Source organism: Thamnophis elegans, chromosome 9 (assembly GCF_009769535.1).
Source record: "Thamnophis elegans isolate rThaEle1 chromosome 9, rThaEle1.pri, whole genome shotgun sequence".
Taxonomy (NCBI): Eukaryota; Metazoa; Chordata; class Lepidosauria; order Squamata; family Colubridae; genus Thamnophis; species Thamnophis elegans.
The window spans coordinates 20,795,837-20,821,499 of NC_045549.1; the positions used below are offsets into that span (position 1 = coordinate 20,795,837).

At 34.8% G+C, this 25,663-nt stretch overlaps 1 protein-coding gene across 1 annotated transcript; it reads right to left on the reverse strand.

Moving 5' to 3' along the window:
• Positions 1-2,813: 2,813 nt before the first annotated feature.
• Positions 2,814-25,195, reverse strand: DNAJB14 (DnaJ heat shock protein family (Hsp40) member B14). Its single transcript, XM_032223810.1, has 8 exons — positions 24,728-25,195; positions 16,842-17,010; positions 13,729-13,874; positions 12,977-13,159; positions 12,297-12,391; positions 11,255-11,364; positions 9,952-10,124; positions 2,814-8,451 (listed from the first exon to the last, which is right to left on the reverse strand). The coding sequence occupies exons 1-8, from the start codon at positions 24,858-24,860 to the stop codon at positions 8,327-8,329; spliced, it is 1,134 nt and encodes a 377-aa protein (XP_032079701.1). The 5' UTR covers positions 24,861-25,195; the 3' UTR covers positions 2,814-8,326.
• Positions 25,196-25,663: the final 468 nt, after the last annotated feature.

Consider the following 25,663-nt stretch of genomic DNA (forward strand, 5'->3'; position numbering starts at 1 on the left):
AAGTGTGATTGGACACACAAGGATTTTGACCCTGTTGTGCCCTTCTGACAAGCAAAATAATGGGGAAGCCAGATTCACTTAACCGATCCTCTCAATAATTTAACAATTGCAGTGATTCACTTTACAAATGTGGCAAGAAAAGTTGTAAAATGGGGCAAAACTCACTTAGCAACATGCATTCTGGGCTTGTCATAAGTCAAGGACGACCTGAATTTCCATTTTAAGGCAGCATGGTGGGCAGAAATGCTACTTGGTTTGGAGGAATATTTTTCCTAAGTCATTTTTAACTTGGAACCCCCTTTTGTTGTGTAGGAAGTTAGCAACCCCCTTTCCTAGAAAAATGAAATAGCCTAGGAAATATTGAAGAGGCAGAATATTTTATTTCCCTGGATATGAAAAGGGAGAAACATGTTTTAAAAACAAAGTAGTCCCCCCCCCCCCAACTTGTCAAGGAGCCATTAAAGCCTCAGCTAGTGTACTTTACATAATAAAGGAAGGATTAGCCTTCCAGAGAAACTCACCACATGGCATCTGGAAACTCAAAACTTGGCCCCATGGGAGTCTGACAACCAATCACCACATTTCTTACACAGGAACAGGAAACAGAGAGGTGGGGCCAAACAGTGTATAAAGCCAGGAACTTTCAGCCCTTTCCTCTCCTCTTCTTCACCCAACATTGAAACATGTGATCACCTTTTCTGTTCAGGACTCAAGCCATGTGGTCCTGTCCACCATTAAACCATCTTTCCAAGCAGTCTCCAGTGTCTTTTTCCCCACTTGGAGCTGAACCTAAAAGGACATTTCTTCCAACAGTTGTGAGAAACAAGGCTTTCTTCACTACCCTCACCACCGTCCAGACCTTCCGCACAGCCCTCAAGACCTGGCTATCCCGTCAGGCCTGGGGATAAGATCACAATCTGTCCCCACCCGAATGAAAATTGAATGTTGTGTACTATTTTACTCTTTTGTATTGTTTTATGTTTATTGTTTATACCCCCCCTCCCTATTTTATGTAAGCTGCCCTGAGTCCCCGCGGAGAAAAGGGCGGCCTATAAATATTAATAAAATATCTAAATATCTAAATATAATGAATTGCATAGGTATTCAATAAAGATGTCAAAATAAGTATAAATTTGCAAAAGCCATCTGAAATTGGGAGAAAAAAGGGAAGCCAGCATTCTGTAATTTGAGATGTTTCAGAAGAGACCAGGACTCCTTTGCAAAATGAGCCAAAGGCCTCTAAATAGGACAGGCTGCTTGAAAGCATTTTGCTATGAAGAGAATCCTATCTCCACATAATTATATTGAATATAAATGAAAACAAACATAATAATTAGATAATCTGATTTCCCCCCACTCATTTTGTATTTGCACAAAGGTTCCAGGTTCAGTTCCAAATGTTTTATTTGCACAGAAACAGGAATCATACTCTGGAGGTGAGATTTGGATATGCTGTTTCTTATTGGCTCAAGTTTCTATTTTCTATTGGCTCTTTATATTCACTCCTAGAAAAAGCCAAAGCCAAGATTTGCAAAATAAAATAAAATAAATGCCATTGGGTTCAGACTTGAGCACTATAGGCAATTTACAAGAATGGGTTCCTTCTTGAAAATCTTTTCAACCTGCAAACTATCAATTCATTCTAGTTTGTTCAACACACTGTACAGCCTTCTTTTTGGCCCACTTTAATGTTCTACCTTTGATAGTATTGGATGGGAATTTTACAATACAATAGCAGAGTTGGAAGGGACCTTGGAGGTCTTCTAGTCCAACTTCCTGCCTAGGCAGGAAACCATATACCGTTTCAGACAAATGGCTATCCAACATCTTCTTAAAGACTTCCAGTATTGGGGCAGTCATAACTTCTGGAGGGAAGCTGTTCCACTGATTAATTGTTCTGGCAGGAAATTTCTCAATTCTAGGTTGCTTCTCTCCTTGATTAGTTTCCACCCATTGCTTCTTGTTCTACCCTCAGGTGCCTTGAAGAATAGTTTGACTCCCTCTTCTTTGATTTCATTAAATTTTCATAAAATTTAATGAAATCCGTAGACCATAGTGAATCTGAGACGTTACTCCATGTATTTCTTCATTGCCCTTTTAAAAACTTACTTGATGATATACCTTTACTCTACCTCCTATTAGAGATCAAGCTTTCAATGAATGAGTGGTTTGTCTCCTTTCAGGCTAGAAACCTGCTATTACGAACAGTTAGCCAGTAGTAATCCTGTCATGCAAAAAGTCATTTTATTATTTTGTCCAAATTTTACTTTTTGTTATATTTTGTTCTTTGTTTGTCCTCTGCGCAGACCAAGTAAGGTTACAGAAATATATTCACACTCAATCATTTTTTCTCTTCTTCCTTTTAAATTTAAGGATGGGAGAATCTTTGGAATATATCATGGAAACCAAGACTACTGGCTGCACAGGAGAGAAGTACAATAGGTATTCTGTTGATTAAATTTTCTTCTGTAAATGCAATAAACTGTCTTTATAGTATAGCAGGACTAACTCAAATATAAACTGAGAATACTTTAAAAGTATCTGATTCTTTAATCCCATTAGATAAAAGGAATCTGATTAGAAGAATAAGACTTGTTTGCCCAACAGATTAAACTGTATTTGACAAACACACTTATATTGACATAGTATGCCAAAACAAACCATATTAACTTGATGGGTTAAGATTTACAGTTTTGGTTTAAACGTTATGACTTGTAAATTCTGATTTAGGATTTAAGAGAATTTTACAGAGTCTCTGTGCTGTTGCTTCCATGTACTGTGCTTTGTTCGGCTGAATAATTAGATACAATCTATTCACACTGAAAATAGTTTATTTTGATATAAGTCTGATATTAGGTACATTACAAATTAAAATTTTATTTTCTTTATTCCTAACCATAAATGTACAGATAAATAACATCTCTTTTGAAAGATGCCATTCTAATTTTTAAAGGATTTTTGTTACTGGGCATCTCTTGACAGATTTTTAAAGCTTGATTTTAAAACATTATCAGGTCTTCCAAGAATTAACACTGAAGTCCATTTAGATTTTTAAAGCAGACAAAACAGGTCAAATAAATTCTAAATGTATTTACTTGAAAATAAATGTATTTATACTCACAAAGCACCCCTGCCAACTGAAACTTGCATATTTAATCAAGTTTTATAAAACCTTATGAACAAACTGCAGATTGTCAGATTGTTATGTGAAAGGTTAGCAAACAGTTAAGAAATGTCTTGTTAGTAAGACATCTCTATTATTTCATTTTATTCAAATGGAAAAATAAGTATAGCTTTTAGAAAAAAGCAAATCTACACAGGTTTAATTAATAGTAGATTCTGTAAGTACTACAAGAGGGTGAAATCCAAAGTTTCATGAGCAAAGGTTTGCTCATATGATCAAACTGTTTTCTTCCTGTGTTACATGAATATCTTCTTCAAAAAGTTTTGTCTAGAGCAGATTTTGAGAAATTTAGGAGGAAAAGATAATTGACTTGCTCTTAGTTCTGATTGTTCTTCATCCAGAATGTCCTCCCATACACAAACATACAGATATTTGAACATAGCTGAAAAACCTGAACTAGCACTAGAATTGGCTAATTACATGTTATGAAGCCACAGATAGAGGTTCTTATTGCAAACTATCATTATGAGCATAGGAAATATTTACTGATGAATTTGCACACAACCTTTGCACAACAATCCACCATTAAGGCAGTTTCTCTTTTTCTCTTTTCTTTTTGCAAGTGATCAATATTTTTTTGCTCATATCTCCTTATATACATCATATGGGTGCAAAGACATAAGCCAATACAGTTTCATTGCAGTGAAGGTTCAGACCTCACCTCTCAGGTAATCATATGTATCCTAACTGAAAGTGGGCAAGATTATCAAAGAAAGAAAAAGAATGGCAACTTCCAGGCAATTTTTGTTTGTCATGACATCCAAATCCCTACTACTTGTGCTATTCTCTGCACATATTTAGTCATACAATATTATACAATCACAAGTTGGAGGTATGATGCTAGGAAATACAGCAATACACAGATGCATACATACCTAGTCATTTATAAGAGCAGCAGTTCTCAAACCAAAAGACTGGTACAGTGAAAAGAAATAAAACATATATGCTAACAAAAATAAATAAATATAAATATGCAACCTTAACATAATCCTTAACGTAAGGCATATTTTAAAATCAAAATTCTAACAAAGCTGGAATATGATCTAGAGACGTGCAGTTATTCTGCAAATCAGAAAAGCTGTTGTAATATTAGTAATACATGGGTTACGGATAATCTAAACCTTTGGGGCCCTAATTTATTAGGCACTTAGAATGGCCTATATTAATTCCCATGGGATTGATTTGGAAAAGCCCATCCAGAAATCTCAGCTGTTGATTTATGTTCACAAAAAGTAATCATCCATGTTTTAGCACATGCTTAAACTTTCATGTAAGGTTGCTATTAATATAATTTTTATTCCTGTAAATGATTCTTGTACTGCAAGATCTGCCTATAATATCAAATATGATTGTCCCTCAATTCCATCAATTGCTCCATTTATTTTGCTGGATTGTTTCTTGACGTATTAGAAGAGAGATTTTAATATTTGTTTTAAATTATTTTGAAATAAGAATAATTTGTATTTTTTAATAGCGGAAGTCAAGTTTGGTTCTGCTAAAGATTATGGCTAGCTGAATGATAACATTGTCTGGTGCAGATTGTAATACATCCAACTGATATTCTAAAGAAAGAAAAAACAGCTTGCAACTGTTCTTTTTTAATACATCAAAGCAACTTAAAAGAAACCAGTAATCCTTCCATTCATGAAATATTTAGGTCAAAGGAATAAAAAAATGCCTTAACTAACTCTAAAGTCACCTGTAGTATGGAAAACAGAACTGGACAAATTTGCAAGAGAACTATAAACATATCTTCAAACTTTTTGTTCATTCAAAAGAAGTTCATCTTTGGCTGGTATGGTGAAAGACTTTTTAAAATTATTTTTCCTTTGTTCTTTAACTAATCTAAACCACTTTGTTTCTTCCAAAACTAAAAAAAAACATGATTTGGTAATAAAATGAAATTAGGGTGTTCATGGAAATGATTTTTGTACCTAGTAAAATTCTGTTATCAAATTTATAGTCCTTGTGGCTATTTTCAAGTAAAATTAAAAGGTATAAGGCAATTAGGTCACAGCCCAATTAAATTGGTGCATTAAAGAACAGACTTTTTAAAATAATGAAGGTAAAACTTTTAGTCATATCAGCATAAATCCTGATTAAAATTATAGTTGAAAGCTATGTTTAAAGTGAAATACTATCCAGGTTTTCAGTTATTACTAATGCTATTAATATGCTTTCCACTTATTAATCCTAGAGGAAGATACCTCTAAGAAAATAAATGTTCTTGAAAATTGAAGCTTAATTATATATCAATTTCAAGAATAGCAACTATTACCTCAATTCTAGAAACATAAAGTATAATGCAAATAATCAACATAATTTTCTACATCCTTAACCCTGACCAGAGGGATAAATTAATGCAATTCATAAGTATAAGCATTCTAGTATATCATCTGCATGTAAACTAATAGGGCTAATTAGTCTTGTTATGAATTAGTAGTTCACCCTTGGAGATCCAAATCTCATATATTATTTCAGAAGAAGTTCCATTAATTTCAACGCTTTGCTTTAACACTTTAGGCTTGGATTTTAGAGGCATACCGGTAATTTGAAAAAGCAGGCTCTTACTAGCAATTTCCCAAATACCTGCTCTTAAGAGATTAAGTTGAAGTATTATATTGTGAGCTGCAGGTGAAAAGAATAAATATAAAGTGAGTCACTTTCAAATACAACTTCCTAGTGAAAGTGCATCTTTAGATCCAAGCCCATAGATTCATTATGGAAATCTAGAAAATTAGTTACCAAATATTTTTGATGACCACAGAAGTGTCTTATATACATTCAGCTGACTGGTTAAACTGCAGGTTTTGAAAGCTTTCTCTATCAATCAACCCCTACCCCCAGGTTTCTGAAGTTTGAGCTTCAGTTTATCCCAGTTCAGGCTGTGGTTGCCTGGCCAGAGACTTATACAAATATAAAATGCTCCTAGAGCACCCTGACATTCTCAATAGCTGCATATGCCCAGAGAGAGCTGCATTATTAAGTTCTCAATCATCAATCTCTGTGCAGAATCTGTTAAATCCCAGTACCATGAACACATTTAATTTTGGATTACTTGAAGACTTGTCCAAGTTTGCTTCATGATTTTTGAACATGTTATTTCAATATCAGTGAAATTCGAATAAAAATAATCATGTGTGGAAGTTATAAAACTGTATATACACTTGTAATTATGAATTTATAGAAAATATTGAATTCATTATAACATATTTACTTGGAATTAAGTGAAGGAGCATTTCTCCTTCCTCGTTCTATGAGGAACAGACAGAGACCAAGGGAGGTGTGTTCATATAGAACTTAAGGTTATATTGATAGCTGTAATTGCAGCACAAAATAAAAAATAATAATTTTGCAACTCTAAAGCCTGAGTGATCTTCAAAATAAGCTGAATTCATTAATGATATAGATAACTAAAATTACAGGGAATCTGTATTGTTTATTCCTCTATAAAACTGAAGACATAACTAAAATAGTTTGACAGAATCTTACATATACTATTTGTCCAACAATTTGCAGATGAATGAAAATAGATTACAGTAGGCTTGCTTTTTTCAGCGAAGTTTGTAACTGAATTTCATTTTTAAACTAATTCAGAACAACCAAGAAACTTGCTATCTAAAAATGTTCTGATGGGAGTGTTCCAGAATGCTTTTTTTTTAACCCAAAACTCATTTCACATTTTTCTCTTTTTACAAAAATGTTGAAGTACTATTAAAATAGCAATTCTGAAGTAATGTGGCTTTATAATTATCTGTTTAAAAGAAAAGCCACTCACATATCGGTTAGGCTTTTGTTCCATAGCAGTAATGAAACTATTCATGTGACCTTATGAGTCAGTACTAGGAAATTTAAGCGCCACCTATGAAAAATTACAAGTTTTCAAAGCTAAATGTTATAGGCAGAAGACCACAATGAAAGTTGTTTCACTGAAATAAGTCTAAAGTACTATCTTTCAGTTAAAAATGGCATCTTTATATTACAATGATGTGCTGATTCATGTGAAAGCTACTTTCTAATCTATCCCACATTGGCTGCCCTTAGAACAAAGTATACAAATCAATAAAAAATAAATATTTTTCCACATTAGTTATATGGTAGCTTAGAAACATATAAATTTAGTTCTTTCTTATCTTCAGTTCTTCCAAAATCACATTAAATTTAAACTGGAAAAAGTGATTATAGCAATATGTCATAAATGATCTTTAGAAGCAGATCTAAAGAAGCAGATCTTTAGAAGCAGATCTTTCGTTAGTGCTACCCTTCATATACATATGGCCTGAAGTTGCTACATTATGACTTTAACTAATATCCTTAAACAAGACCATGGCTTCTATTAATATTGATGACAATTCAGAAATAAGATGAACCAACTAACCACAAAACAAAGGCACAAGGCTGAACTTTAAGAACAATTTTCTTAACTGACAGCAAAATAGAAATTGGAGCTCCAAAATTATTGAATGATTAAAAAAAATAAAAGTAAAATAAAAATCAAACTAAGGAGGAGTCTGAAAAGCAGCATTTGCTTAACTGAATTCTTTTGGAACACCAACATATTCTATTAGGAACTCAAGTACATTCAATATACAACATTTCTCTTTTCCAGCAGAGATCTTAATTTTGTTAATGAGAAAATAAATGAAAAAAAGAAACCTAAAACCTCCATTTTCTTCTTTAGTTCCACATACCTGACATCTGAATTAATGTAGTCATATTATTTATTCCACCTATTAAGATTGACACTTTTAATATTCTAAATGCCTTCAGATGTCCATAACATTTTTATATACATATAAGTAATTGTCTCACATATATTTACATGGCAAGTATTTTAATAAGAGAACAACTTCATCTACATTTCTAGTGGAGCAGCTTGTCCAAAATGCTTTCTTTCTTGTGGAAAAGTTCACAGAGGTTTTGGGAGTAAAATATAAAGGACAATTCAATAATGTAAACAATCTTTGTCCTATGTTTCAGACTACCTAAAGAGGCTATTAAATGATATTGAAACTTCAGGGTAAGGTTTTTGGAAATAGCTACGGAGTGAATTTTTTACATCTTTCCTTTTCAGTTGTCATGATGAAACAGTATTTTTCTTAGAAAGCATGTACTTCAAGCAATATTGGTCAAAACTTTAGCTCATCCTCCTCGATAGAGGCTGGTTAATCGTTCTAGCTCTTTGCAGTTGTCCATGGAAATAGCTTCTGCTTTCTTTCGTAGGCGATCATCCCGATAAACTTTTGCTGCATAGAGTAAATCGGTTTCTTTAAAAATAAATGAAAAAAAATATGTCAGAAAATCAAATTTAAACAGCTTCTCCCTCAGTCTAGGTTCTTCCACATATTGCTAAATAACAAAAGGGTATCTTCTACTTCATAATCTATCATCTATTTTTTAATGTGAAATATTTTTATATCTGTTTTCATTAAAAATAGAAACGGAGGAAGGAAACATTATCATTCCATTAAATATAGCTTGTACAGAATTTGACAGAGAAAAAGATGCCCATTCAAATTATGGATAATGGAAACATTGCTTTGATCTTCATTTTCTACATATTGCTTTAAAGATCTTTCACTACTTTTCTAATAAGGCGTAAATTTACATATATATTTCTGTAGATCTATCAGAATCAGTTATTCAACTGAATACAAAAATTATCCATTTGCTTGGGTGGTACTTCAGTTTATACCTCGATCAACTCAAGCATGTTAAGAACCAAAAAAATAGGGTTAGGTGTTATATGAAACCTCTGGTTGACCTTATTCAATAGTTTTATGTAATTATTAAAATGTGAATTTTAATATGTAAGATAGAATTCTGCAAACAAAATATAAATAAATGCAGGGAAATCGGTAGATGTTTTCGCTGGCAAAGGCACCGCAGGGTGGTCCTTTTCTGTTTCCAGGGTGGCCCCACGGGCCAGTTCTAAGCATCCTCCGGGCCGGATCTGGCCCATGGGCCTCGAGTTTGACATTCCTGGTATACAAAGACAGAAAATAGAATTGCCAAACCAAAAGTGGCTAGTAAGGTTTCGCCAAGCATCTTGACTATACTTTTCAATCTAGAAAAATGTCATTCATCAAACAAAATACCAAATGTGATTCTGTACAACTCCTTTTCTTCATCAGCAATCACTATGTTCTTCAAATGGTGACAAATGCTAGTAAAAAATAGCACCGAACACATACAATGACCAAAATGTTAAATACTATGCTGCTTGGAAGAAGTTAATAGATGACTGCAAGGATGCAATAGCAGTGAGGAAAAATGCTTCTTGGCTACCAATGCTGCTATGTTACAATGCTTCAGAGGAACTTGTATGACCTTCTCAAGTGTTTTTACTCCATTACTCCACACTCTAGTGCTTTCAAAGAACCAAATTAATAAAATTAATAGAAGGCAGTTCTACACAAATTAACAATATACATAAAAGCTACCAATAGTAGTCCAACATTTTTATCCTATTTAAAAAAATTGGACGGGGGAGGTAAATCAAGAGAATCATAAAGTGATCATGACTGAGGTAAAATAGAACTGGAAATTTTGTAAATGATACATGGAAGTTATGTAACCTCTAGTTTTATATAAAATGCTAAAAAGGTAGTGATGGAAGAATTCTGCTGGTGTAATCTCTGAGAATTCTGGACAATTTGGAGGATTTTTTTCCTTCCACACTTCAGCCAACATTGCTCAGGAAATTCCCCACTCCCTCTTTATAGCTGTATTTGAGAAAGTGTTCAATGTCAGTTGTTAAAACTTACTTTGTTGTCTTTCCTTCCAACAGTTATTTCGAATATTTGAAACATAGTCTTCTTCTACACTCTTTTCCACCTTTTGCAAATTTGGACCTTTATATTCATTTTTAAAGTCCTTGTTGACATAATAAACAACACCCAGATTTTCTGTCTGCATCTGGATAGTCTGCCCTGAACTCCTGTAAAGAGATTCCATATCAATTGTCAGCACGGGTGCATATTTCGAAATCTGCACTTAGTAAAGAAAAGCAAGACAACTTTCAAATCTGTAATGCAAGTTATTCATTTATTATTTAATTTCCAAGAAAATAATTATTGCTGCAAATTCAGTAATATTGCCTTAGTTATTTACTGCCTCAATAATTATGAGGCCAGAGGCACTATCCTAGCATGCTACTGGAATTTAGCTTTTAATACAGCCACATTTGCCAATTTCCACTATATACATTACATTAATCAAGTAGTTCATATCAGAAATAGCTACAAAAACATTGTTTAAAACAATCCAAATGAACAAGTTTGTTATTTCTCGCAAATGCAAACTTGCTCTCATTCCCATCACCCAGAATTCCAGTTAAATGGAAATTTGATTTTAACACGAGTGGTATGTAATCTTGGAGGTGCTCCTTTACCTTTTAAACTCTGTTTTAATGGTTTTTTTAAAAATCATGTCTTTTCATATCATTTTATAGCTTTTACCTATAAACTGCCCAGAGTCAGATATTAAATTTGATAAATAATGAAATAATAGAATGTCTTTTGTAACTTTTCCATTTCTAATTTAAATCCTCCATGACATTTAATTAGATAGCATTATCTATCTCTACCATGGTGCTGAGGAGACCTGGATTTTCAATTAGTCATATCAGGTTTTTAGATCAATATCTACAAAAATGTACAAAAGGAAAAGATTGCATTCTTCCTTGTTACAAATAGGATTGTTACTGATTTGATACAAGAGAGAGAAAGATGTTGCTCTAAACAATGTAGAATCAAAAGAATGAATTTAAAATAGCAATTTTACAGACAATTTGCTCTTTTGCAAAAAATGGGCAAAGACCCTTGTTTACTTTTAAGTATTTATGAATATATTTTGTAGATCACAATCCATTTCAGGTTCATCAAATATAGTACCAAAAAATAAATATCCTATATATACCCAGTTGTTATTTTAAGGATAGTGCCCAAGAGGGAATGGAAGGGAAGAATGGTAAAAGATGATGCAAGAAATAAATGAGAATTATTTATAGACAGTGACTTTTAACAAAGTAGGAATGATAAAGATAATTATAAAAGTATTGTTACTTACGATCTTGGATATAAGGAATAAGGAGGATTAGATACCATTAACTGGCTAAGTAAAGAAACGAGGATCAGCACAATAATTGGCATCAACTGAATGAACATGGAGAACCCCCCCTGAAAAACAAGAAGGAATCAATGAAAAGAATTGCAGGATATTTAGTTTTTTTTTAAAAAAGTGAAAGGAAACTATCTAGTCCATAAAAGTGAAACAGAAAATGTGTACCTGTAGCAGATTCCTATAAATGTATTTCCTAAAACCTTCTGAAATATGTGCATCTTAATAAATCTTGTGATATTAATATTCTATTTTTAAGTTTAATATTGTTTAATTGTAACTTACAAATATTTAAAATCTATTACCTTGTGTTAAAATAGGCTTCCTCAAAATGTGTTCTAATTTCAACAATCCATGGTTTGCCAAGTAGACATATATAAAATGTTTTGAGTTCTAACAATTCCAAATTCAAAGCACCATCAGACCATTTTGCAGGTCTTCTAAACCTGAAATGTTATGTTTCCTTGGCATAATGGAATTTTGAAATCAGAACATTTGTTACGCCCATAATTAATGTGATCCAGGACTGAGAAAACAGTACAAAATAACAATATACAAAATCAATCTTGAAACTGATTCAATATTGTGTTCCCGTATCACTAAACAGCCACAATCCAGAATTATACAGTTTTTATCACGCAGCAATATATTAAGGTGATTAGATAAAATCTTTTAAAAATTGTTAAAGGAAGGAGTGTAGTTCTGCAATAGAAATGTCCTTTTCAAACCCCTGTATTAAATAGAACTCCTTCCTTCCTCCCAATGGCCTGTGGTACTTAAGGGCAACCCACGTAAGCTTTATGCCTCAGAAACCACACATATGAATCCAAAATTTAGATTAGACTATATTAGCATTATTAGCATTTCAATTTTAATTGTTTATTTGCACATTCATTTATTAAATGTTATTTTTAAAAAAGTTTAGAAAATTCAACATACAGAAAGGTATCCCAGATTAGACTGAGGAAATAGTTAGTCAGGAGAAACTTACATCACCCCTTTCCTCTTCTCTTTCGTGTCCGCTATGACGATGCTGATTATGGTGACTAAATCCAGACCGTCCATTAGAAAAAGAATGTACACTTCCTATAAACAAAAGCAGACAGAATTGATGAGAACTTAAATATAAAATCAATGAATTAGAAACCTTTCATTTGAATCTAGTAATGATAACCTGCAGAACCCCCTCCAAAAACATCTGTCAAACCTGTTTGATGCTATTTAGAGGTATAAGAAAATTATAGCATAAATCTTAAAATAGATTTAGTGCAGCATAAAAAGAAATTAAAAAAAAATACTTAAGCTATCTTCTGTTCCTGTATTGCAAAGAAAACCCTGAATATGCTGCCATCAAACTGTATGACATTTCCTCATCCATTCTGCATGCAATCATGCACACTGCAATAAGCTTGTAAAAAATGTTAATTATCCATCTGTATGGTTGATCAAAAAGTTGCCCATCCTTGCGTGAGGCAATTCAAAAGAGTTCTATTTTTGTCCTAGAGCAGTTTTATAATTTATAATCTGTTAATGCACATAGTATTTAATTAATTTGCTACAATCTACAAATGAAAGCTATTTTAGGATAGAGATTAAGTCAATTTTATAGATAGCAAAAAAAAAAAAAAGAAAGAAAAAAGTCTGAATGTTATTTTTGTCAGCAAAACAAACCTGTTGGAAAGGCTCCTCCAAAGAACATGTTGAAGAGGTCCTCTGGGGTGATATCTGCTTCACATCCCCTGTGGAAGTTAAATCTACCATTGCCTGGCTGATTGCAGGGATCTTCGCTGCCTGTGAGATCGTACTGTTTGCGTTTTTCTGGATTACTTAACACAGCATATGCATTTCCAATTTCTGAAGATAGAATTTAAAGGGAAAAAAGGAAGAAAAATTCTGAAATGAATACAATTATGACTTACCAGCAAGTCAAAGTCAATAGGTTTATATCAAAGCAAAAATTCAATATACACTCAGATAGCATGATTTGGAATATTCTTTTCCATACATCACAAGTCATGCTGTTGAAAATGAAATGTGATCACCATTCCTGTTATCTGTTTTAAAAATCTGCACAGCCTGAAATGCTTAGTTTTGTAATGTATACAAACAATCTTGAGATGATGGAAGACCTATTTTGTAACAATTTTATATTGCTTAAACGTACTCAACTCTTTTTATTTATTTATTTGAATTTTTCCCATAGTAAAATTGACAGGTCAATTGCTTCATCTATCTTGGGCAAACAGAAGAATGAAATTGGACTGAACTTTTATCCTCACACAGATTTTTTTTAAAAAAATTAGAATACATTTCTGGATATATCCTTCTTTAAAAAGATGTATAAGTAACATAATCAGTAGGGCAGCGGCAATAGTAAGTTCTGCCTTGGAGCATTATCTTATAAAAGAATAATGAAATATTACTTTTAAAAGCTTCCGTTGCTCCTGGTGCATGATTTTTGTCAGGATGAAACTTCAGAGCAAGTTTTCTATAAGCTTTCTTCAAGTCTTCTTCACCTGAATCTTTTGACACTCCAAGGACCTCATAGTAATTCTTACATTTTTTTATGCTGCAGAATAACAAGAAGTAATTCTTCAGAGACCAAATTTTAATGCACATTAAATCTCAAAACACGTGAGTAGGTTATTGTTTAATTTTCAAGCTTATATAACAGCAATGGCGAACCTTTTTTGGCTTGCGTGCCATAAGCGGGGGGAGCGCAGGGGAGTCGTGTGCAGTCGTGCCACACCTATAATGCAATGTGCAACCCCCCAGTGCGCATGCACACATGATAGTCACGATTCTCCCATTTTTTGCATGCTTTTTTTGCCCCCCCCCCCCCCCCCCCCCGCTCCAGAGGCTTTATAGGAGCCTGGGGAGGGTGAAAACAGCCTCCCCCGCTCCCCTGGAGGCTTCAGGAGCTTCCCTGAAGCCTCCAGAGTGCAAAAAAATGACCCTATGTTTGGGAACAGACTTCCGGTTTGCTCATAGGGCCGGTTAAAGCCCTCCGGAGCCTTCAGGGGCCTTCTAAAGGCTCTGCAGGACTAAAAACGGCCTAACGGACAAACTGGAAGTGACTTACTTGTAGGGTTGTTTTTTGTCCTTCGGAGGCTTCAGGAAAGCCTCCGGAAGGCCTCTGAAGGGCTTAAACCAGCCCTATGAGCAAATTGGAAGTCTGTTCCTGAACTTCCGGTTTGCCCATAGGGAAGGTTTTTTGCGCTCCGGAAGCTCCTGAAGCCTCTGGAGGGTCTCTGGGGGGGAGACTGTTTTTGCCCTCCCCAGGTTCCTATAAAGCCTCTGGAACCTGGGAAGGGAGAAAAATGGCCTCAAAAAAAGAGGCTGACAGAGCAACGCCTCGCGTGCCCTGACAAATGGCTCCGCGTGCCACAGGTTCATCATCCCTATTATATAACTTTCCTACTCTTTCTACAGCTCATATTTTTATCTTAGACTTAATGCTTATTTTACCAGGTTTGCTGTGGCACATATCTATAGCACCATGATTTCAACCAAATTCTCATACCTAAGATGTAAATGGCTCACAAGTGATTAACAAAACAAAAAACAAAAAAACCACCGTTTTTCAGAGGTTCAGATTTATTTATATATAATGATTGGGAAACAATTACCTTTTTTCCCCAAAGACTTGAAAATATTTAAACCCTTACATAAAAGTATGTTTTAATATATTTAATTTATTTTCTTGATAGAGTAAAGCATCTACAAAATAATAGGCACATCCAGATTCAGTCACTTGACAAAGTTACATGAGTTGTACTTTTAATATTATTCAATATTATCAATACTATTAGTATTATCTTCATTATTAATTAAAGTATTATCAGGCGAGTGATGCAGCAAGTAAGAAAGATGTTTCAAACATTAGAGACTATAAAATAAAGAACACCCAAGGGATAGATAGTGTGACTACTTTTCCAGAATGGACCAGAGAAATGAAGTCAATCCAGAAGGAAAGGTTTCATATCTTCCCCCTCAGTGAAAGAGCACTTTATCTTATTGTAATATAATATAACAAGACTTTGCTTTAGTCATAAAAATCAATAGATTAGGGAATTAGTTGAAGTCAGTGAGCAAATTATTACTATTTAGTTGTGAAGATGCTTTTAGAAAACCAAGCTAAATTTTTAGAAGCCTGCAAATGAAACTTAGCTCCTATGACATTATCAGGAGATTTCTTTTGCATAACTAAAATGAGCAGCCCTTTGCGCTCTCCTTATTCTTCGTGCCTAACTGCTTAATACTTATGCAATCAGCAAAGAGCTATTGCATCTTTCTCAGCTCCCACTTGAGTCAAATGGTCACTGAGCAACACTCAGTTGAAGAGCCACAACAATCTGAAAGGGAGCACTGTCTCTTGTGTATACGACACAGAAGACAGAGAAGAAAACAAGCCTACGTTGGGTGCCTACCGACACATTATTAGAAAGGAGGAGAGCAAAATCGACTAAACTCGGGCACATGGAACTGATTAGCCGCCCTATTTTCTCTTACGTTTCTTATTACTACTATTCAGAGACTGACCATAACATGTTCCACGTATTGTTGAAATACTTCTAAAAATATTTTCCTCTTGAAAACAAGACAAACCAATGTTGATGTGGCAATAAACAGTGTTAGATTGCAATTGATAAATGTAAAGTAAAATTCCCACTCAGTTACGAAACTCACTGGATAACTTCATTCTGCTTACAACCATGTTAGTCAGGGTTGCTCTAACATTAAAATCATCCTTGTAAGAAATATAATTTCTATAAAGTTGAGAAAAGATCAGAACAAACAAGGTAGTGTACAATGAAACAATTTAAAGCACACTTTTGAATGCCCTTCATCATCAACTTCCTTACCACCTATAGTTTAATTGCATTCTTCTTATGATATATCTTTTTTGCTTTTACTTTAAAATGTTATCCCATACATGCCTAATTTCTTTTGAATGCAGAAATAATCCAAAGGACAGATGTGATGAACAAGATTAAAAAAGAGCTTACTTAAAAGTATAATGAATTCATCCTAATTTCGTTTCAAATAAAGCTTTATTAGGGCAATTATAAACAGATAAAAGCTCAAAAACTATATTAAAAAAAAATGAAATGATTAAAATACATACAACCACAGTTACAAAATAGGTATGTTCAAAATAAAACCTTCAATGTAAGAAACCATTAAACTTATTGATATATGCATTATAAATGCACAATTTGTTCATAACACAAACAAAAACTTTAGCTGTGATCAGTAAACTATTTCAAATTGTATCAGGCTTCATCTGATATTACCAAGACACTTTTTCATTAGTTTGTCAAATCCTATGAGACCATTCAAAAGATTGCAGCATTTGGGTGATAAAAGTATTCCCCCCAAAGCCCTGACTTAAAAACAGCATAGTATCTTGACTATATCAACCAACTAAAAACACAGCGACACGGCTGCAATTGGGTACTTTTTAAATTACTGATAGGCATTGTTTTTTTTTAATTTAATTTTTAAATTAATGAAGTTATAGAGCAATCAATACCTTTGAACTCCCTCAATTTGCTCCTTGGTGTAAGTCTTTCCAATTTCACCTGATCCACTGTTGTCCTTCATGCTATTAGTTTTACTTTTATCATTCTTACTTGCTGGTTTTCGACAGTGAGTACCACTTCCAGCTGCACTCCCATTCTTCATAATTGCCTCCAATAACACTAAAGAGAAAAAAAGTGCAAATGAAACATTCAAATATTTCCATCTCTAACAGAAGATACGAAAGTCAAATGTTTGTATAGAAATGCACACACATACACACAGTGCTGTACGTTATTTATAAATAAATTGAGAATGAAGGGTTTCCTGCTCCAATCTTCAGTAACATAGGGATAGACATTTTTAAAAAATCTGACTTTTATCTAATTATAGTACTTGCTTTTGCTAGCACAAGTCTATATTTGTTTACTCAAAAGTAATTATCACTGGGTACAATGAGTCTATCCCCTGAGTAAGCATGCATAGATTTGCAGGCTTATCTTTCTTGAAACAAACAACAAAGAATATTAGCCTCTTCTCTTCCGATAAATGTAGGTACTGTCAATCATCTAGCAAACATTTGTAACATTTAATACTTAAATGGTTGCACAGTCATTTCATACAGTCTAAATCACTGTAAGAGGTATATGATAATTTTATTAGCGAAAAATAAAAAATGGCATAGTAAATATAAAATAAATTATGTAAAAGCAGCCCATATTCATCAAGCTAGAAAGTCTGAGAAAGGGCATGTTGGGGAAGTTTTTCACATATAAGTGTATAGTTAAAACATTTAAAGTAATTGTCATGTTACTACAAGTTGAAATTAGGATGGTAATAAAAGAAAACCAAGGCTAACTATAAAAATATGTGTATATAACAATTGGAGTTAATTATAATTTATTATCTTAACATTAACAGACTTGTGTAAATGTATGATTACATGAATGCATATATGAATGAAATTTGAGATAATGAAGTTATTTAATTTAATCACATATCCATGGTGTAGCCAATGCAGTTATAGAATTTTTAAATTTAATGAACTAAATGAAATATTCTCATTTCTATGCTTGCTATCGAGGTGTTAACACGATACAACTCTGAAAATGAAGTACTATCTACGCAAGGATCTGAACTAATGAAATATGTGGCAATTGTAATGTCATAGTCTTAACAGTTCCAATTTAAAATATATTAATTGTAAACTGTTTCTTGTAGTAAAAAAAATTAAGATACAATCTATGCTATACCCTCAATGCCATACAATTAACAGCTTATCAAATATGTTTAGCACCCTTTTGAATTTCTCTTTTTCTGAACCTAAGGCAGCCCATATATTTTTATCCATGCCTTCACCCAGTATGCAATTATTCGTTTGCTTATTTATTTGATTTCGATATACCACACAGTTTATGCCAGAGCTCAAAATGGCAAAGTCTTTTTCTTCTCACAGGTAGTCCTCACTTGGGTCTAGCCTAGTGGTTAAGGTATAAGGCTAAAAATCAAGAGACCATGAGTTCTAATCCTGCCTTAGACATGAAAGCTGCTGGGTGACTTTGGGCCAGTCAGTCTCTCTCAGCCCATAATGTCAAGCTTGGACAACAAGATGATTGATCAATTTCCCACACAACCAGTAGATCAACAATTAGCTGATTAAAAAAAATGCAAGAAAAACACTACAAAGGGAAAAGCTAATCTTCATTTACGGACCTCAATTGGGATCAGCAACTCCAATGCTAAGTGATGTGGTTGTTAAGTGAAAGTTCACATGACCAACTTACAACTATGGTGGCTCTTAAGTAAATCACTGTGGTTGTTAATGGGAATGTCATGTGACTATGACTTGCGACTTACTGCTGGCTTCTGCACTGACTTTGCTTGTTGCTAGTTGCCAAGCACTCCAATCATGTCTATGAGAACATGGGGATGCTGCGACAGTTTCAAGTACAAGGACTGGTCATAAACCCTACTTTTTCAACATTACTGTAGCTTCAAACAGATTCTGAAGAAACAGCTGGAAAACAAGGATTACCTGCGAGGTGGACTGAGCTAAGAGAGAGTGACTGCTCCAAAGGCATCCAGTGAGCTTCTGTGGTAAGATGGTGGTTAGAGCTTGGTCTTTTGCTCCTACCTGGTTCAACGCCACCCCCACTAGACTGAATAAAATTTAGCATATACTATACATGATGATTTAAACCAAATTTCACTTTAGCTAGTCCATATTTTAAACTTACAGGACTTCCAATGATGTAAGAATAGACAGAAAAAAAACTCCATTTATAATCCATTTATAATAAGTGGAAAAAAACCTCACCATTTTAAATAAATCACTACTTTAAGTAGCAGCTTGAGATAAAAATATTAGCTGGTTTTAATCATGATACCTTGAAACTCCTTACATGCTAATTTCTATCAATATAATTACTACTAAAAATATAGCAGGGCAGCTTACAATCTTTAAGGGAAGAAGCATTGTTGATATCTCCAATGGTAACTCATGCTATTGTAATATGTTTGTCGAACAGCTAGAAAGTAAAAGTCAAATTAACAGGATTGAAATAATTACTTTAAACTCAAATATTTTTCAGAGCTCCAAATAATGATCGGAGAATAAAAAAACAGTATCTGGAATATACCCAATAATTTTTTCTTAATAAATCATATTCACTTTTCTCCCTTTCCCTTTGCCAAGTAAAGACCATGTAAACTATAATCAAAGAATAATACATTTTCAAGCAATATATTCAAAACTAGAATGAAAATGTTAATAATTTTTTTTACTCCTATGATGTGTTTCAACAATTATATGCATGTTTAATTGTCAACTGGTGAATTTGTTTGACTGTGAAATTGCAAATTAAATCATTTGTTTGGATGTTGTATTATAGGACTAAAGTAAGGTTTAGCTGAAGTTATAACATTTTCTTAAAGTTTATATTGACCTATATTTCAAGGTTGGCCCTCAAGATGAAACTGAGTACAAAAAAGAATAGATAACTCATCCTTCCACAGGAAGAACATTAAAAAAAAGTGAGAAATGTGAATCAAATGAGCTTGAAAATATCATTGAGATTAAGGCCAATTGTGATACAAAAAGAATTTGTGAAATCCCATTAGCCTTTAAAACAAGTCATTCAGAAATGCAACTAGGTCACAGCTGTATATAAACCCCAAGAAATACATAGATAACATTGCAAACCAGCTGTTTAAACAAGAAATCATTAACTGAAATTGCCAACTATTCAAGGCTTCCTGCCATCATGTTTTTCCTCACCTAGAGTTCTTCAGCATCAACCATTTTAATCTGATCCTAATATATTTGTAAACATAAAACCTGTGTGGATTTATTTCAAAGCTAAAACAGCATGTTATGTTACATTCAGCTCAGCACTATTATTTGCAGAATGTCATTGTATAATTCAGACAGAAAGGTGTAAATATATCTAATGGTAATTGGATTACTCTCTGAAACAACCCTATGATCATTTACAACTAGTTTTAAAGGGTCCAATTTCAGTTTACTGCAAATTGCACTATGGTTGTTGCTTAGGGCCACCAGCGTTAGCAACATTGTGAAAAATGAATAGCCCCTCATGAATCAAAAACTTATAGGTTAAGCTAAAACAGGTTATTTCAAAAGATAAATTAGTCATCCACAATACCCCTGAACAAATTTGTTCATCTGAAAATTCAAATGTAACCTCTTCAGGAATTTTTAACTATAAGGCTTTATTTTAACTACGGCATCAAATGAGTGTATTTTACATCAGGCATCTTACTTAAATGGGTCCTTTAAACAAGGTTTGTCTTACCCTTGAATCTGTAGCATGCTAATATTAGGCATGCCTATGAAGTGAACTGGTTTAATTTAGAGACAGGTAATGTTAAAAAGGCTTTTCTGCTTAGTTTCTGATAATCAGTTGTTATTTTGAGGATATCTTGAAAAAAACATAATACATAGACATTTAATTATGAGTTCACCTAAAAAAAATCTGAGGTAAGGCTGCTTTTGCTTTTTAAACATTATCAGCAAAAGTCCTTGTAAAGCTGCAAGTATGTTGCACTCCACAAGTCACAGAAGAATTTAAAGATAAATCATTGATATTACTGTATAAATTTAATAATATGATCTTTGAATGATGGTGGAAAAAGACATGACTGCTTTTAAGGATTGCAGGCCTCTAAAGGACTGTGAAGCATCTCCTTAGGAATCAATTCTGAAGTACTGTACAACTCTAAAAAATGATAATTTAGAGCAGCGGTGTTGTTCCACATAACGGCAGCAGCAGTGGCAGCAACCGAAGAACATGGTTTCACATGCACAACAGTTTTTCCACGCATGTACAAATGAAGTTTCTCAAGCTCGTCCGCTGTTTGCGCTGCTTGGTTCCCAAGAGGCCACGGACCGGGATTGGTTCACTGCCTGAAGGTTGGGGACTCCTGATTTAGAGTTCTATGACAAGAGATTTTCTTGGATTCATGGCTCCTGTTTAAAGAGCAGGTGACAACTCTGGTTAGAAGGCCTTTTCCCAGCTACTTGTGTATCTGTTCCTAGACTGGGATGCTCTTATCATGGTCACTATGTCCTGGTCATTTCCCAAATTGAACCACTGCAATGCAGCTAAATGACTTACCACTATGCTTCGAAAATTAAATTCAAAGAGTTAGTTGCTACCTATAAAGTTCTTTGACATGGGAATGGCTCTGGGTTTCATCTATTAGATAGTATCAGTGGGAACTGGGAAGAGAGCCTTTTCAGTCTTGTCACCTGGCCTCTGGAATATCATTCCCCTGGAGATTATATTTGCCCTGATCCTACAGGCCTTTCATAAGACCTTGAAAGAAATTTTGCTACCCAGCCTGGGGCCTTATTAAATAATGTGGTTGAGCCTATAATATATCATAGTTTTGTTGTATTGGATGGATTTTTATCTCAGTTGCTGTATATAGTATTTATTTGTTGTGATGTTTTATCTTGATTAATTCATAGTTACCCACCCAGATCCATGCATTTACAATGGGTGGTTACATACAGTAAACTGAATAAACAAATATGTTTTCATATATTGTAGTTCTGCACTTTATCTATTCAGCCAATATCCTACAGCATATTTATATTACAAATCATGCTATTCTCCAAAACATTTCTAGAAATAGTTCGAAACTGACTTGAAGAATAAAAAGCCAATAGGAAAAGGTCATCAGATAGGAAATTAGAAATAAATCAGTAACAAACCAAGAACATAGAAAACAGGATGCAGCATCAGCAAAGAAAACTGGGAAATTGCAATTCTACAACCACACTGAAGAATGTGGCACCGAACGTATTCATTATCTTAAATATTTAAGTTACTATTTTAAAAGAATAAAGTTTCCAGCATTAGGGCTACCAAAGATGTGCTTCAAGCACATGGAAATCTGTTTCACTGCTTTTTATTTCCCCCCAATAACTAGTTAAGGTGAAATATTGAAAAATACACATGTACATAAAACCTAGGCTATCTTGCTGTAAAGTGTAGATCTCTGACTTACCATTTTTCTCACATTCATGGAAACTTTGAATGCCTAAATTTCACTATCCTTTACCATTCCCCTCTACCAAACACATAAAAAACTTGAACCTTCTTAACCAATTTTAATGCTATCCTAAACGCAGTTTTCTCTTACTGTATCTAGAGGAATCATGGCTACAATTCTAAGATTTTGTCAACAAAACCATATTGGCCAAGGGAGTGGAAGAGCAGAGGATAGTGAGTTATATAAAAGTTAAAACCAAAAAGGGCTACTATAAGGCTGTAGGACTAGTCATCCTGATTGGAGGGTAGAAAAGTTGCAAAAACACTTAAGTATTTTACACATAAACATAGTTCACTGAAACTGACGAGTTTGCATATTTACATCAGTGGTTATGCTCACATAAAATAACTATCCAGTAAATTTAACCCATTAAATTGTTTGCTGTAGTGGTTAAAATACTAGAGTAAGAAGCATGGGAATGTGAATTTTAGTCCTTTCTTAGGCCAACTGGGTGACTATGGACCAGATAACAGGAGGTAGGAGCAATTATATAGACTCGCTCAGTTGTATAAAATAAAGGTGTAATATAAATCTAAAAATAAATATGGTTTACTAGGTTACCCAAATTTTGTGGGCTCATAAAACATAACATGCCCCTAATTAACTAACAAACTGTCTTTGTTAGGTTACCAGCATTGATTTCACCTTTGTTAATGTAGCATTCCTTGCTATAATATTGATATTATCAATATCAACTATCCAAGGTAGTTTTGGCACATTTTTACCAATGTGCCACCACTGCAACCAAAGCAAAGTTTAACCTCAAAGTATGCTCACACTACTTTAGGCAAGCTATGATCTCTAAACTGAAGATTATTTTATAAGAATAAGCTTTGGGCCTGCATTCTACTAATTATAAGATAAACACAAGAATACAATACATTTAGGATATAAATTTATGAAGAACAGTAAATGGGTAGACAGGAAGATGATGACTTTAAAAGGGGGTGTTGAACTGGTATCTGGCCACAGTACAAGGATAAATTGTTTACATTGAAAGTTATGGAAATGTATACTGAAGGATATTAATAAAAACTAGATTTAATTACATCTCCCTTTATTTTTCTCATGGCTTTACTTTATTTTATTTGCTACAACTTTTTCATAACTTTCCTTACCTGAAAAGGGAATACCATAATGAGCATGTATATAAATTATGAAATATCATATAACAGAATTTCTTCACAAAAGAATATCTAGTTAAAATGTGAATTTACTATGCAGTCTAAGATGAACAGCTGCTTCAGCCTCCCTCTCCCTTTGGGATAGAAATTGTTTGAATCCAGCTTCAAAAATGTTCTTTGGAGCACGTGGGATCATAAATAAAATACCTACGTATAACTCTTTAAAGCAATTATGAAATCCTGGGAAAAGATGCAGCTGCTTTAAAGAGCTTCAAGCAGACCCTGTGCTCTAAAGAACTTTCTGGAATAAAATCTGCTGCTATGCAAATCCTGTTAGAGAGTGATCTCGCAAGGTCAGTCTAGCCATTATTAAAATAATTTATTGAATGTATTAATATTATCAGGAAGTTTCCTCAAAAAAGATGCACTTGCTACCCTCAATGACCCACACACTTCTCAGAATAAACAGTAAATAAGCAGACCAACATGTAATGTTCTGTATATGCATTCTGAAGGCCAATGGTAACAAGGCTGGGGTTATATACCTCATTAATAGAATAGAATAGAATAGAATTCTTTATTGGCTGATTGGACACACAAGGTCTTTGGTGCATATACTCTCAGTGTACATAAAGAAAAATAAAATAGAATACATTCATCAAGAATCATAAGATACAAGACTTAGTGATAGTCATAGGTTACTAATAAGCCATCAAATTATACCAGGAAATAATAAAACAACATAAAATTTAAAGATACAGGCAAAGATAAGTGGAAAGATATAGGTACTAGAAAGATAGGTACTAGGAAGGAAGAGAATAAAGCAATAATATGGTCTGATTTTGGCTTACAGTATAGCATGAACAAGCCAAAATGTTGCTTTTAGGAAACTATGGTTTACTTTAAAGCTTAGGGGGTTGAATGTGGGTTAGTCAACATACCACAGCTTATCTAAGAACTTTGTTTAAGAGCCCCGATACTGATGAAAGCCCCCACCAGAAGCTGCGCCCCCCCTCATCTGGGGTAAAGACCTCCAACCCCTATCCCGCCAAGCCGGAGAAGGAGCGCTCCAGGCCTCGGGACCATCCTTCACCGAGACTGACGTGTCTCAAGCGGCGGGGATGCTCTGCAAGGAAAGGGCGCCGGGATGGCTCCTGCCGGGTCCCCACTGGCCTAAGGGCGACCCGTGCCTTACCCTTGGCGGTCTCCGTCGGATAGAGCTTCTGGGCCTTATTGAGGAAGCGCAGCGCCCGTTCACGGTTGCCGGTTTCCAGGGCCTCTCGCGCGATTCCGATGCATTTTTCCGCCTCGTCCCGGTTCCCTTCCATGGGCTTTTCTTTCCGCCGCCTCCGCCCGCCGCAGCGCAAAGAAAAGGGGCCTGACGGGGCCAGAGCGGCGGGGCCAGCCGGACGGGCGCCGAGGGAACCGGGCGCCGGGGCTGACTCGGCGGCGGCGACGACTTTGCTCGCACGGCCTTAAGCTCGCTTTAGGCCGCTGCCGCCGGCGCTCGTCCGGTACATCGTCCTCCCTTCGCCAGGCGCCGGTGGCCCCCCACAAACGTCGCGGCCTGAGACCCCGAAGCGCCTGGGCCGCTACAAACAGCAGAGCCGCTACTGCTCCTCTCGCTTCCGGGAAGCTCTGCAGCCGGTAGCGGAGCTGCCTTTGCGCACGCGCCGGGACGGCCTGGATTAAAATGCCGGTTCTGCGCGCTGCTCGGTCGGTTTCATGGAGGCGGCAGCAGCGCGCGGGCGGCCACGTAGTTACAGCCAGCCTTCCTCCTTTGGCCAGGCGTCCGGAGTTTTAACCTAAACCCGCTTTTAAAAGGTTTCAACGGTTCAATTTCTATTCGGTCAGTTTCTTGCTAAATTCTTAGTAGACTAACAGACTTGTCATTTTACAATTCATTTTGCTCTTGAGGTATTTGCCTTGAATTTGGTTTTACTAGCAGTATTAAGACGGTGCCACTACCCAAACTTTATTTTTCACCTGGCTATTACGGTAAGTATCCCCAAAACTATTCCAGATGATTGAAACCAGATCAGGGATACTGGGGAGCAACCTCAAGCAGCTTATCATTCATGTTTTAGGACTCATAACCCATTTATTAAATTGGTAAATAGTGCTTTTATTA

Bases quoted from the DNA above. Each gene is read 5' to 3' on its own strand.
- DNAJB14 (XM_032223810.1), bottom strand. From the start codon at position 24,860: ATGGAAGGGAACCGGGACGAGGCGGAAAAATGCATCGGAATCGCGCGA. The intron at 17,011-24,727 runs GTAAGGCACGGG...TTTTCTCTTTAG, and splicing joins TCCGACGGAGACCGCCAAGG to TGTTATTGGAGGCAATTATG. The intron at 13,160-13,728 runs GTAATATTTCAT...TTCTATCTTCAG, and splicing joins AGCAACGGAAGCTTTTAAAA to AAATTGGAAATGCATATGCT.